Source organism: Ranitomeya imitator, chromosome 2, assembly GCF_032444005.1.
Source record: "Ranitomeya imitator isolate aRanImi1 chromosome 2, aRanImi1.pri, whole genome shotgun sequence".
Lineage (NCBI taxonomy): Eukaryota > Metazoa > Chordata > Amphibia > Anura > Dendrobatidae > Ranitomeya > Ranitomeya imitator.
This window is the reverse complement of record NC_091283.1, coordinates 828,547,189-828,561,301: the sequence shown is the minus strand read 5'-3', so window position 1 is coordinate 828,561,301 and position 14,113 is coordinate 828,547,189. Positions and strand designations below refer to the sequence as shown.

Here is a 14,113-nt window from a genome sequence, read left to right as displayed (position 1 = left end):
TGGTGCAGGAAATGGCCAGAGGCCTCCCCTCCACCAAAGGAGTCAGCAGCGCAGATGGAGACAGCGAGCAGGCACCATGCGGCTCTCTGGTTTCCAGCCCCAAGGCTGTCTCGGTCCACGGGCCGCCCTTGTAAATCAATCCAAGCATGGACTCGCCATGGCTCTCCTGACCCGAGCTTCACAGCTTCATAGACTTATGTGAAACTGTAACACTTGCATTCAGGAGACCTGTGATACAAACTGAATGGCTTGGGGAGGGCACTATACTATAAAATAATATATTCCACTACTACAATAATCAAACACTCCAATCTTAAAACTCCAGTACTGTTGTAGTTGTTTTACTGACTGTAAATGTCAGATGACTATTTAGAGGTGTTGTCTCAAATTGGGTTATTGGGCTTGCCCGTGGGTAAGGGATGTTCATATTAACTATTTGGACCATCAGTAAGGGCGCTCCTCTGGTCCAAACTGTAGACTTTCCCATGCTGCAAACAGAGGCTGCTTTACCTTTGCTCCATTAAGTGTACATTCGCTCTGAATCTAGCCAGATCCCGCTATCCGGCCATCTGCTGAGTTTACAAGCTCTATAAAGAAGAGCTTCTAAGCATTCTACGCCTTGCCTATGAGACCACCCACCACTGATAGTCTACCGGTCACTACTGCAGCCTACACAATTAAAAATGTTGTTTGCTTTTCTTTTTGCTTTCCCCTCTCTTCATAACAGCACTTTAACCCCTTAAGCCCCAAGGGTGGTTTGCACGTTAATGACCGGGCCAATTTTTACAATTCTGACCACTGTCCCTTTATGAGGTTATAACTCTGGAACGCTTCAACGTATCCCGGTGATTCTGACACTGTTTTCTCGTGACATATTGGGCTTCATGATAGTGGTAACATTTCTTTGATATTACCTGCGTTTATTTGTGAAAAAACTGAAATTTGGCAAAAATTTTGAAAATTTCGCAATTTCTAACTTTAGATTTTTATGCCCTTAAATCAAAGAGATATGTCACATAAAATTCTTAATAAGTAACATTTCCCACATGTCTACTTTACATCAGCACAATTTTGGGAAAAAATTTTTTTTGTTTTTGTTAGGGAGTTATAAGGGTTAAAAGTTGACTAGCAATTTCTCATTTTTACAACACCATTTTTTTTTAGGGATCACATCTCATTTGAAGTCATTTTGAGGGGTCTATATGATAGAAAATAACCAAGTGTGACACCATTCTAAAAACTGCACCCCTCAAGGTGCTCAAAACCGCATTCAAGAAGTTTATTAACCCTTCAGATGTTTCACAGGAATTTTTGGAATGTTTAAAAAGAAATGAACATTTAACTTTTTTTTCATGAAAAATTTACTTCAGCTCCAATTTGTTTTATTTTACCAAGGGTAACTGGAGAAAATGGGCCCCAAAAGTTGTTGTACAATTTGTCCTGAGTACCCAGATACCCCATATGTGGGGGTAAACCACTGTTTAGGCGCATGGCAGAGCTCGGAAGGGAAGGAGCGCCGTTTGACTTTTCATTGCAAAATTGGCTGGAATTGAAATGGGACGCCATGTTGCGTTTGCAGAGCCCCTGATGTGCCTAAACATTGAAACCCCCCACAAGTGTCACCATTTTGGAAAGTAGACCCCCTAAGCATCTTATCTAGATGTGTTGTGAGAGCATTGAACCCCCAAGTGTTTCACTACAGTTTATAACGCAGAGCCGTGAAAATAAAAATTATTTTTTAGCCCCCAGTTTTTTCCCCAAGGGTAACAGGAGAAATTGGACCCCAAAAGCTGTTGTGCAATTTGTCCTGAGTATGCTGATACCCCATATGTGGGGGGTAACCACTGTTTAGGCTCAGAAGAGAAGGAGCACCATTTGGAATGCAGACTTAGATGGATTGGTCTGCAGGCGTCATGTTGCATTTGCCAGAGCCCCTGATGTACCTAAACAGTAGAAACCCCCCACAAGTGACCCCATATTGGAAACTAGACCTCCCAAGGAACTTATCTAGATGTGTTGTGAGAACTTTGAATCCCCAAGTATTTCACTACAGTTTATAATGCAGAGCCGTGAAAATAAAAAATCTTTTTTTCCCCACAAAAATGTTTTTTTTTAGCCCCCCCAAATTTTTATTTTCCCAAGGGTAACAAGAGAAATTGGACCCTAGAAGTTGTTGTTCAATTTGTACGCTGATACCCCATATGTTGGGGTAAACCCCTGTTTGGGCACACAGGAGAGCTCGGAAGGGAAGGAGCACTGTTTTACTTTTTCAACGCAGAATTGGCTGGAATTGAGATCGGACGCCATGTCGCGTTTGGAGAGCCCTGATGTGCTGTGATTGGAAATCCCCAATTCTAACTGAAACCCTAACCCAAACACACCCCTAATCTCATCCGCACCCCCAACCCTAACCACACCACTAACTCCAACACACCTCTAATCCCAACCATAACCCTAACCACACCCCTAACCCAGACACACCCCTTAAAGGGAGTCTGTCACCTGAATTTGGAGGGAACAATCTTCAGCCATAGGGGCGGGGTTTTCGGGTGTTTGATTCACCCTTTCCTTACCCGCTGGCTGCATGCTGGCTCCAATATTGGATTGAAGTTCATTCTCTGTCCTCCATAGTACACACCTGCGCAAGGCAAGATTGCCTTGTTCAGGCATGTACTACGGAGGACAGAGAATGAACTTCAGTCCAATATTGCAGCCAGCGCGTAAGGAAAGGGTGAATAAAACACCCGATAACCCCGCCCCTATGGCTGAAGATTGTTCCCTCCAAATTCAGGTGACAGAGTCCCTTTAACCCTAATCCCAACCGTAAATGTAATCCAAACCCTAGCCCTAACCCTAATGGGAAAATGGAAATAAATACATTTTTTTAATTTTTTATTTTTCCCTAACTAAGGGGGTGATGAAGGGGGGTTTGATTTACTTTTATAGCGGGTTTTTATGATTGGCAGCTGTCACACACTAAAAGACGCTTTTTTTTGTGTTACCACATTTTGAGAGCTATAATTTTTTTCCAAACTTTGGTCCACAGAGGCATGTGAGGTCTTGTGTTTTGCGAGACGAGTTGTCGTTTTCGGGCGCGTGACATTTTTTGATCACTTTTTATTTTGATTTTTGTGAAGCAGTATGACCAAAAACCAGCTATTCATGAATTTATTTTGAGGGGTGGGCGTTTATACCGTCCCGCATTTGGTAAAATGGATAAAGCAGTATTATTCTTCAGGTCAGCACGATTACAGTGATAACTCATTTATTTTTTTTATGTTTTGGCGCTTTTATGCGATGATAAACTATTTTATAGAAAATAGATTTATTTTTGCATCGCTTTATTCTGAGGACTATAACTTTTTTATATTTTTAGTCAATCAAGAAACAGCTGACCACACCACCAAGACGCTGAACTCATGAACCCACAGGCTGTCAGCATGAGCCGGCCACTAGATCTCGGGTGCTGAACCGAGAAAACATCACAATGCAGCTGCGAGTAAGGAAGGAGACGGCAGCACTCACCGATCTTCAGTGCAGGTAAAACTTTATTCCAGTAAAATCTTCACGGCTCGGGGGAGCATATACAGCAGAGTGTACAGGTCAAACGACGGCCGTTTCACAAACCTGTTGAAGCGCTTGAGCAGCGCGAAACGGCCGTCGTTTGACCTGTACACTCTGCTGTATATGCTCCCCCGAGCCGTGAAGATTTTACTGCAATAAAGTATTACTTGCACTGAAGATCGGTGAGTGCTGCAGTCTCCTTCCTTACTCGCAGCTTTTTTATATTTTTGCTGATGACGCTGTATGGCAGCTCGTTTTTTGCGGGACAAGATGACATTTTCAGCGGTACCATGGTTATTTATATCTGTGTTTTTGATTGCGTGCTATTCCACTTTGTTCGGCGATATGATAATAAAGCGATGGTTTTTGCCTTGGGTGTTTTTTTTTCTTTTCTTTTTCTTCTATGGTGTTCACTGAAGGGGTTAACTAGTGGGACAGTTTTATAGGTCGAGCTGTTAAAGATGCGGCGATACTAAATGTGTACTTTAATTGTGTTGTTTTTTTTTTATTTAGATAAAGGAATGTATTTATGGGAACGATTTTTTTTTTCTTCTTTATTTAGGTTTTCTTTTTTTTTTTTTTTTTAAACTCATCTAAATATTTTTTTTTTTTTACTTTATAACATTGCCCCTGGGGGCATCATGTTATAAGGTCAGATCACTGATCTGACACTTTGCAGAGCACTGTGACAGATCAGCGATCTGATGTGCACTGCTCCTGGCTTACCAGCGCCTGCTCTGAGCTGGCGCTTGGTAAACCACCTCCCTGCAGGACCCGGATGCAGCCCCGTGGCCATTTTGGATCCGGGGCCTGCAGGGAGGAGACGCTCGGTACATAGTGAGCACATCTCCTTGTACCGAGGGTCTCAGGGAAGCACACAGGGAGTCCCCTCCCTGCACGATGCTTCCCTATGCCCCTGGAACGCTGCGATCATGTTTGATCGCAGTGTGCCGGGGGTTAATGTGCCAGGGGCGGTCCGTGACCGCTCCTGGCACATAGTGCTGGATGTCAGCTGCGATAGTCAGCTGAAACCCGGCCACGCTCCCCCGTGAGCGTGGCTGATCGCTATGAAGTACCATCCCTTCCCTGGGAATTAAGTCCCAGGTCACCTTGACGGGATAGTACGTCAAAAGGGATTAAGGGTGTGTGCACACATTGTGGATTTGGTTGCGGATCTGCATCTGTTTTACAGTAGCATTTAAAGCTATGGAAAACCAAATCCGCTGTGCACATGCCTCGGACAATTCCGCGCAGATTTGCTGCGGTTTATTTTCTGCAGCATGTCAATATTTTTTTTGTGCAGATTCCACAACGTTTTTTGCACCTATTCCTTAATAGGGGTTTGCAGGTGTAAAAACACATGTAAAATCTGCAAAAAAACCCGCAGGTAAAAGGCAGGGCGTTCTTACCTGCGGATTTTTCTGAATCTGCGCGGTAGAAGCCGCACACAAATCCGCAACGTGTGCACATAGCCTAATACCTAAAACAACTTTGGACAATGCCATGACTATAAACAAGAATGTAAGAATCCCCATTGATCATCTATAACCTGCTGCGGTGACCGGTCATATGTGGTCAGTTTTCCTGCAGTACCACCAGACTTGATAGATTCTTCCTGTAGCCACCATGGACAAAAGATAAGGAATCTGAACCTGGCACAAATCTTTACGAACTCAGAATTCTCCAATAGGATATAAAATAAAGAATTGGACAACATCTTTTATTCATATTGTGCTTTTATACCGAGCACATTATTCTTATCACAGAAAAATATATCAATCTAACTATCAGACATAAAGAATGAAAGGGATTACGATGGAATTATTTGAAACAAAATGTATTTCACAAACAATATTGTTGGCATATAGCATTTTATGCAAGACACTGGTACAGTTACATGGTACACACCTATAGAAAATGGTTAAATGGGGGGCGGGGAGAAGGTTAGCAATCATCTCTTTGTTGATTGAATTTAGTTGATGGAAGCATTATCCTAACATCTACTCCATGATGACCATGTCGGTGTAACATGCCTAGAGGTTTCAGTAGCCAAATATGAGCCATTACTGTTATTTTAGCATGTGCTTTGCCTGGTATGTTCAGCCATAATTCTGCTCTCCGTTTTGGAGATATGTGAGCAATCAAATATTTGGCACCTAATAAGTTAAATTTAGTTAAGCGCAAGTGGGTGTTATAGTTTTCCCTGGGGGCGTGTTACGTATGTCTTCCTGTAGGGCGCAAACCAATCATTAGCACAGAGAAACAGAAGTGCAAAAGAACCTGTGATGGTCATTAGGGTCACATGACTAGAGTCCACAGGTCCTGCCCACTGGAGTGTACAGGCTACATCAGAAGTGAAGATATATTTCACAGCTCAGAAGTGTGGAAATTTTCGCTAAGGTTATGTGCTGTTCTAATAACACCCACTTGGACTTTACTAAAGTTAACCCATTAGATGCCAAATATTTGATTGCTAATATCTCTGCATTTGAGAGGTGAAATGAGAAAAGAAAACATGTTTACTCTGGGGGAGTGACAGCTGTCAATCATACTCATATGCTCCCGGTGCCCCTCTGCATGTTCCTGCTTCTCCGGTGCCCCTCTGCATGTCCCTGCTTCTCCGGTGCCTGCAGCTTTTCCTGTACTCAGCGGTCACGTGGTACTGCTCATTAAAGTAATATGGAAGCGACTCCACTCCCATAGGGGTGGAGCTGCATATGCATTACTTTAATGAGCGGTACGATGTGACCGCTGAACACCGGAACAAGCTGCCGGAGACCATCTGTCAGTGAGAAGCTCCCAGGGACCGCGCCGGGAGGGTGAGCAATCTGATATAAACCTGTTCCCGTTCCACCACTGCGCTCCGTCTTCCGTGTCCTCTGGCTGTGACTGTTCAGGTCAGAGGGAGCGATGACGTGTTTAGTGTGCGTGTCGCCCTCTGCTTGAACAGTCACTGCAGAGGACGCAGAAGACAGAGCGGCGGGCAGCAGTGTCCTCGCCTGCTCAGGACAAGAGGTGAGTGTTTTTTTGTTTTTTTTTGTATCGCAGAATATGGGGCAAATGCTTCTATGGGCCATAATCAACCTTTGTGCAGCATTATATAGGGCACATTTTCTATGGAACATCTTATGGGGCCATAATCCACCTTTGGGCAGCATTATATGGGGTGTATTTTGTGTGGAGCATCTTATGGGGCCCATCATGAACTTTATGGAGCATTATATGGGGGGTATTTTGTATGGAGCATCTTATGGGGCCCATTATGAACTCTATGGAGCATTATATGGGGGCTCCTGATTCAATATGGATATTCAAAAACACTTAACCTACTGATGTCTCAATTAGTTTTATTGGTATCTATTTTTATTTTTGAAATTTACCAATAGCTGCTGCATTTCCCACCCTAGGCTTAAACTCGAGTCATTACATTTTCCCTGTTTTGTTTTGTTTTTGTGGCAAAATAGGGGGTCTCTGCTTGTACTCGGGCATGTACTGTGTGTGTGTGTGTGTATATATATATATATATATATATATATATATATATATATATATATATATATATATATATATATATATAATCTCTCACAGACCAAAATTTTGGACACACCTTCTCATTTAAAGATTCTTCTGTATTTTCATGACTGTGAAAATTGTAAAAATTGTACATTCACACTGAAGGAATCAAAACTATGCATTAACACATGTGGAATTATATACTTAACAAAAAAGTGTGAAACAACTGAAAATATGTCTTATATTCTAGGTTCTTCAAAGTAGCCACCTTTTGCTGTGATGACTGCTTTGCACACTCTTGGCATTCTCTTGATGAGCTTCTAGATTTAGTCACCGGGAATGGTTTTCACTTCACAGGTGTGCCCTGTCAGGTTTAATAAGTGGGATTTCTTGCCTTATAAATGGGGTTGGGATCATCAGTTGTGTTGAGCAGAAGTCTGGTGGATACACAGCTGATAGTCCTACTGAATAGACTGTTAGAATTGGTATTATGGCAAGAAGAAAGTAGCTAAGTAAAGAAAAACAAGTGGCCATCATTACTTTATGAAATGAAGACCAGTCAGTCTGAAAAATTGGGCAAACTTTTAAAGTGTCCCCAAGTGCAGTGGCAAAAACCATCAAGCGCTACAAAGAAACTGGCTCACATGAGGACCGCCCCAGGAAAGGAAGACCAAGAGTCACCTCTGCTTCTGAGGATAAGTTTATCCGAGTCACCAGCCTCAGAAATCGCAGGTTAACAGCAGCTCAGATTAGAGACCAGGTCAATGCCACATAGAGTTCCAGCAGCAGACACATCTCTACAACAACTGTTAAGAGGAGACTTTGTGCAGCAGGCCTTCATGGTAAAATAGCTGCTAGGAAACCACTGCTAAGGACAGTCAACAAGCAGAAGAGACTTGTTTGGGCAGAAAAAGTGAACGGATGGACTCGACATGCCAGGTTCCCACCGTGAAGCATGGAGGAGGAGGTGTGATGGTGTGGGGGTGCTTTGCTGGTGACACTGTTGGGGATTTATTAAAAGGCATACTGAACCAGCATGGCTACCACAGCATCTTGCAGCAGCATGCTATTCCATCCAGTTTGCGTTTAGTTGGACCATCATTTGTTTTTCAACAGGACAATGACCCCAAGCACACCTCCAGGCTGTGTAAGGGCTATTTGACCAAGAAGGAGAGTGATGGGGTGCTACGCCAGATGACCTGGCCTCCACAGTCACCAGACCTGAACCCAATCGAGATGATTTGGGGTGAGCTGGACCGCAGAGTGAAGGCAAAAGAGCCAACAAGTGCTAAGCATCTCTGGGAACTCCTTCAAGATTGTTGGAAGACCCTTTCCTGTGACTACCTCTTGAAGCTCATCAAGAGAATGCCAAGAGTGTGCAAAGCAGTCATTAAAGCAAAAGGTGGCTACTTTGAAGAACCTAGTATATAAGACATATTATATATTCGTAATTCTACAAGCGGATTTGTGCAAGTAATCCCTACAACCCATTGTTGGTACATTGCACTGCTTTTGTAGTGCAGAGCATTATCAAGCCTGTCACTGTTACACAGACATGCAGCCTTAAGACAGTGACTAGAGTTTGATATATGGCCCAGAGGCCATTACTAGTACTTTGATCAACATAACAGCCATGGTTGCTGCAGGGAATGGATGGAGTGACAGAGGAAGCAATCTCACTTTTGTCACACTCCTTTCATACAGCTATTACCATTGACAAAGGGATGCAAGGAGTTTATGCAGCCATTGCAAACACTGACCTCATTCAATTCCTTTTGTTATATTAAAGCTAGCATCTGGAGTTGAATGCTGGTAGGTAGCAGTAGACCCAGGATCATGATTAAGGGATGATGATTCGCTGACTTTTCATGTTGTAGTTAAGAGGCACATTTATTAGGATGTGAAGTCAGTGAGTTGATGGCATGTATATAAATCATATTTGCTGCTCTATCCCACTCATCATAAATTAAATTTAAATGATTACAAATGTTAAAGCTTAATATAATAAACTTTAGAATGATGCCAAGACCAGGAAATTTCATTTAATTTTACCACAACTTCCTCCTTCAATAACTTTACAACTAGTAACATGTTGCTTGGTTTAGGTTTGTGTGAGGATTCAATGTTTAACATTTGGCTTTTTCTTTCCACCCCTTCCTTCTTATTCTAGACTGTGAACCTTCAGGAGTATGTGATTGGTCCTTTGATGAGAATTGCCTTTTCTGCTGCTTAAGAAGAGAAAAAGTTAAGGTACTGAGTCCTATCTTCACATTTTTTACTTGATTTTTATTTTTTTTATTCCATATAATTATTATATCAGTTACATAGTTAATACAGTTGAAAAGGTCATGTTCAATTGAGATGTGGGATGCAGGGCAGTGGAGTCAGAGTTGGTATCCATTTATCCATCTTGGTGGAGTCGGTATAAAATGGTCTGACTCGTGATAGATAGAGAGAGATATATATATATATATATATATATATATATATATATATATATATATATATATATATATACATACACACACACACACACACACACACACACACACACACACACACACACACACACACACACACGTACGTGGTGTGTATGTATATATCTACTATATAATTGTCTAAGGGTCACTTCCGTCTTTCTGTCCGTCTGTCTGTCACGGATATTCATTGGTCGTGGCCTCTGTCTGTCAAGGAAATCCAAGTCGCTGATTGGTCGCGGAAAAAAAGCCACAACCAATCAGTGACGGGCACAGTCCGAAAGAAAATGGCCGCTCCTTACTCCCCGCTGTCACTGCCCGGCGCCCGCATACTCCCCTCCAGCCACCGCTAACACAGGGTTAATGCCGGCGGTAATGGACTGCGTTATGCCGCGGGTAACGGACTCCGTTACCACCGCTATTAACCCTGTGTGTCCTCAATTTTTACTATTGATGCTGCCTATGCGGCATCAATAGTAAAAAATCTAATGTTAAAAATAATAAATACCTGCTATAATCACTCTCCGTTGTCCGCCGAGCCACTCGCGCCGGCCGCCATCTTCCGTTCCCGGCGATGCATTGCGGAATTACCCAGAAGACTTAGCGGCCTCGCGAGACCACTAAGTCATCTGGGTAACTTTGCAATGCATCCTGGGAACGGAAGATGGCAGCAGCCGCGCGCTCATCGCCTGCGTCAGATTCGAAGGTGAGTATGTTACAACTACAAGGGGCCCTCGGATCCGAAGGTGAGTATGTTTATTTTTTTAACCTGTGACATACGTGGCTGGCCAATATACTACGTGGCTGGCCAATATACTACGTGGCTGGCCAATATACTACGTGGCTGGCCAATATACTACGTGACTGGCCAATATACTACGTGGCTGTACAATATACTACGTGGCTGTGCAATATACTACGTGGCTCTGTGCTGTATACTACGTAGCTGGGCAATATACTACATCACTGGGCAATATACTACGTGGCTCTGTGCTGTATACTACTTCACTGTGCAATATACTACGTGGCTCTGTGCTGTATACTACGTCACTGTGCAATATGCTACGTGGCTCTGTGCTGTATACTACGTCGCTGGGCAATATACTACGACGCTGGGCAATATACTACGTCGCTTGGCAATATACTACGTCGCTTGGCAATATACTACGTCGCTGGGCAATATACTACGTCGCTGGCCAATATACTACGTCGCTGGCCAATATACTACGTCGCTGGCCAATATACTACGTCGCTGGCCAATATACTACGTCGCTGGCCAATATACTACGTCGCTGGCCAATATACTACGTCGCTGGCCAATATACTACGTCGCTGGCCAATATTCAACATCACTGGGCAATTTACTATGTGGCTGGCCAATATACTACGTCACTGGGCAATATACTATGTGGCTGCGCAATTTACTATGTGGCTGCGCAATTTACTATGTGGCTGGCCAATATACTACGTCACTGGGCAATATACTATGTGGCTGGCCAATATACTACGTCACTGGGCAATATACTATGTGGCTGCGCAATTTACTATGTGGCTGCGCAATTTACTATGTGGCTGCGCAATTTACTATGTGGCTGCGCAATTTACTATGTGGCTGCGCAATTTACTATGTGGCTGCGCAATTTACTATGTGGCTGCGCAATTTACTATGTGGCTGCGCTATTTACTATGTGGCTGCGCAATTTACTATGTGGCTGCGCAATTTACTATGTGGCTGGGCAATTTACTATGTGGCTGCGCAATTTACTATGTGGCTGCGCAATTTACTACGTGGCTGGGCAATATACTACGTGGACATGCATATTCTAGAATACCCGATGCGTTAGAATCGGGCCACCATCTAGTGTGTGATGTATATATGTGTATGTATGTGTAGATATGTGTGTATGTATATATGTGTGTATGTATGTATGTGTGTATATATATATATATATATATATATATATATATACATATATACATACACACACACACTATATATATATATATATATATATATATATATATATATAATGTGTGTGTGTATGTATATATATATATATATATATATATATATATACCGTATTTTTCGCTTTGTAAGACGCTCCGGATTATAAGACGCACCCCAAATTTTGAGGAGAAAAATAGGAAAAAACTATTTTTTAATAAATTGGTGGGGCGTCTTATAATCCATGCGTCTTATTACTTACCAGGGGTTGTGGTTGTGGTGGATCAGGGTCCCAGGCTCGTTGCCGGAGGCAGGAGTGGAGCATTGCTGCAGGCTGGGATGAGGGGGTCTGCAGGGGGCTCCTGTGCTGCAGGGGGGCTCCTGTGCTGCAGCCTGGGATGAGGGGTCTGCAGGGGGCTCCTTTGCTGCAGGCTGGGATGAGGGGTCTGCAGGGGGCTCCTTTGCTGCAGGCTGGGATGAGGGGTCTGCAGGGGGCTCCTGTGCTGTAGGGCTGTCTCCGGTGCTGCGGGGGGCTCTGGCGACATTTTGTGAAAGACCAGAGCCCCCCGGCAGTTCTTCCATGCGTTCCAGTATGACTAATTCCGGGAAAATGGCCGCCGGAATCTCGAGAGATGAGATCTCAGCGCTGAAATCTCATCTCCCGAGATTCCGGCGGCCATTTTCCCGGAGTCAGTCATACTGGAACTAACTCCGGGAAAATGGCCGCCGGAATCTCGAGAGATGAGATCTCAGCGCTGAAATCTCATCTCCCGAGATTCCGGCGGCCATTTTCCCGGAATTAGTCATACTGGAACGCATGGAAGAACTGCCGGGGGGCTCTGGTCTTTCACAATATGTCGCCAGAGCCCCCCGCAGCACCGGAGCCTTCAGCATCACCCGGGGCAGCAGCGGACAACCCCGGCAGTGGCGGCGGACGACAGCGGCGGCAGGCGGTAGCGGCGGCGGACACCCCCTCCTCCCAGCCTGTAATGGTAAGCGGTATATCCGCTTTGTTAGACGCACCCACATTTCCCCCCCAAATTTGGGGGAAATAAAGTGCGTCTTACAAAGCGGAAAATACGGTATATATATATATATATATATATATATATATATATATATATATATATATATATATATATATATATATATATATATATATATATATATATATATATATATATATATATATATGTGTGTGTATATAGGAGGCAGGAGTGGGGTAATGCTGCATGCCACAGGCTGGGATGAGGGGGTTTTCCTATGTGCAAGCGCGCCTGTGGGGGTGTCCGGCGGTGCTACTGTGGGTGTCTCCTGTGCTGTGGGTTCCCAGCGGTGCTACGGGGGTGTCCGGCGGTGCTGCTGCCGGTTTCTCCGGTCAGGCGCTGCTGCGGAGGGCTCTGCCAGCATTTTGTGAAAGGCCAGAGCCCCCGCAGTGTCATGGTTTCCTGTGCGGTTGACTCCAGGAAAATTGCCGCTGGGGGTGGCCATTTTCCCGGAGTCCACCGCACAGGAAACCATGGCACTTGCGGGGGCTCTGGCCTTTCACGAAATGTTGGCAGAGCCCTCCATACTAGCACCGCCGGGCACTTGCGCACCACCAGACACCCCCCTTATCCCAGCCTGCGGCATGCAGCAACAGTACTGGTAAGGTATATAAGCATTATAAGACACACCCCCATTTTCACCCCAAATTTGGGGGGAAGAGTGCATCTTATAATCTGAAAAATACGGTGTATGTTACAAACGTTTTTTATTTGTCATTATCTGTACTATTGATTTATGCAAAGCTTGTTTTATTTCTATCCAAAATTATACATGATTCCCTACTCTTGCAGGAATTACAATATACCTTATTTTTTTATAGAGCAAAAATGGTTTGAGACCGAATTTATATAATTGCAAAATGCCTAAGAAGCTACCTATGAAGTCATAGATGGACTTAAAGTCTTCCTTCAACCTTAAAGGGACTCTGTCACCTGAATTTGGCGGGACTGGTTTTGGTTTTGGGCCTGCGCAAAGCAATCTTGCCTTGCGCAGGCATGTACTATGGAGGACAGAGAATGAACTTCAATCCAATATTGCAGCCAGTGGGTAAGGAAAGGGTGAATCAAACACCCGAAAACTCCGCCCATATGACCCAAAACCAGTCCCGCCAAATTCAGGTGACAGGTTCCCTTTAATAACTATGTCATTTGTATATGAGCATTTGACATTAACTCAAGATAAAAAAAATATTTTGTCAGTGTATCACAGATGAAAACAAATGCTGTGATCTTAAAATCCGTAGATACTCAGGCAGTGATAGAAATGCTCCTACAAGACCTTCCAATCTAAAAAGACCTTTCCAATGCTTATACCCAGAAGTTTTCAAAGCTGTTACTGAGAAAGATAACAGCGACAGCAAGAAACACGCGCCCAGCACTTATCGCCATGTAAAGGAGGAAAGAGCTTCTCAAACCTCACTTGCATGATATTTTGTAAGTGACAGTTACTATAACAATGACAGCAGATATGGTTAAAAGACAGCTCTTAGAGCTTGTTGTGAAAGATGGTGTCCCATTATTATCTGCATGACCAGCTTTTACAGCTCTTAATGGAGAAATGGCCCGCA

At 43.7% G+C, this 14,113-nt stretch overlaps 1 protein-coding gene across 4 annotated transcripts in view; it reads left to right on the top strand.

Moving 5' to 3' along the window:
• The window catches only part of LCOR (ligand dependent nuclear receptor corepressor), a 119,319-nt gene that overhangs the window by 52,459 nt on the left and 52,747 nt on the right, over window positions 1-14,113 (top strand). For all 4 annotated transcript variants that reach the window (XM_069754046.1, XM_069754047.1, XM_069754048.1 and 1 more), the window contains exon 3: window positions 9,248-9,327. In XM_069754046.1, the coding sequence (XP_069610147.1) occupies window positions 9,248-9,327 (80 nt within the window). The remainder of the gene's footprint in view (window positions 1-9,247; window positions 9,328-14,113) is intronic.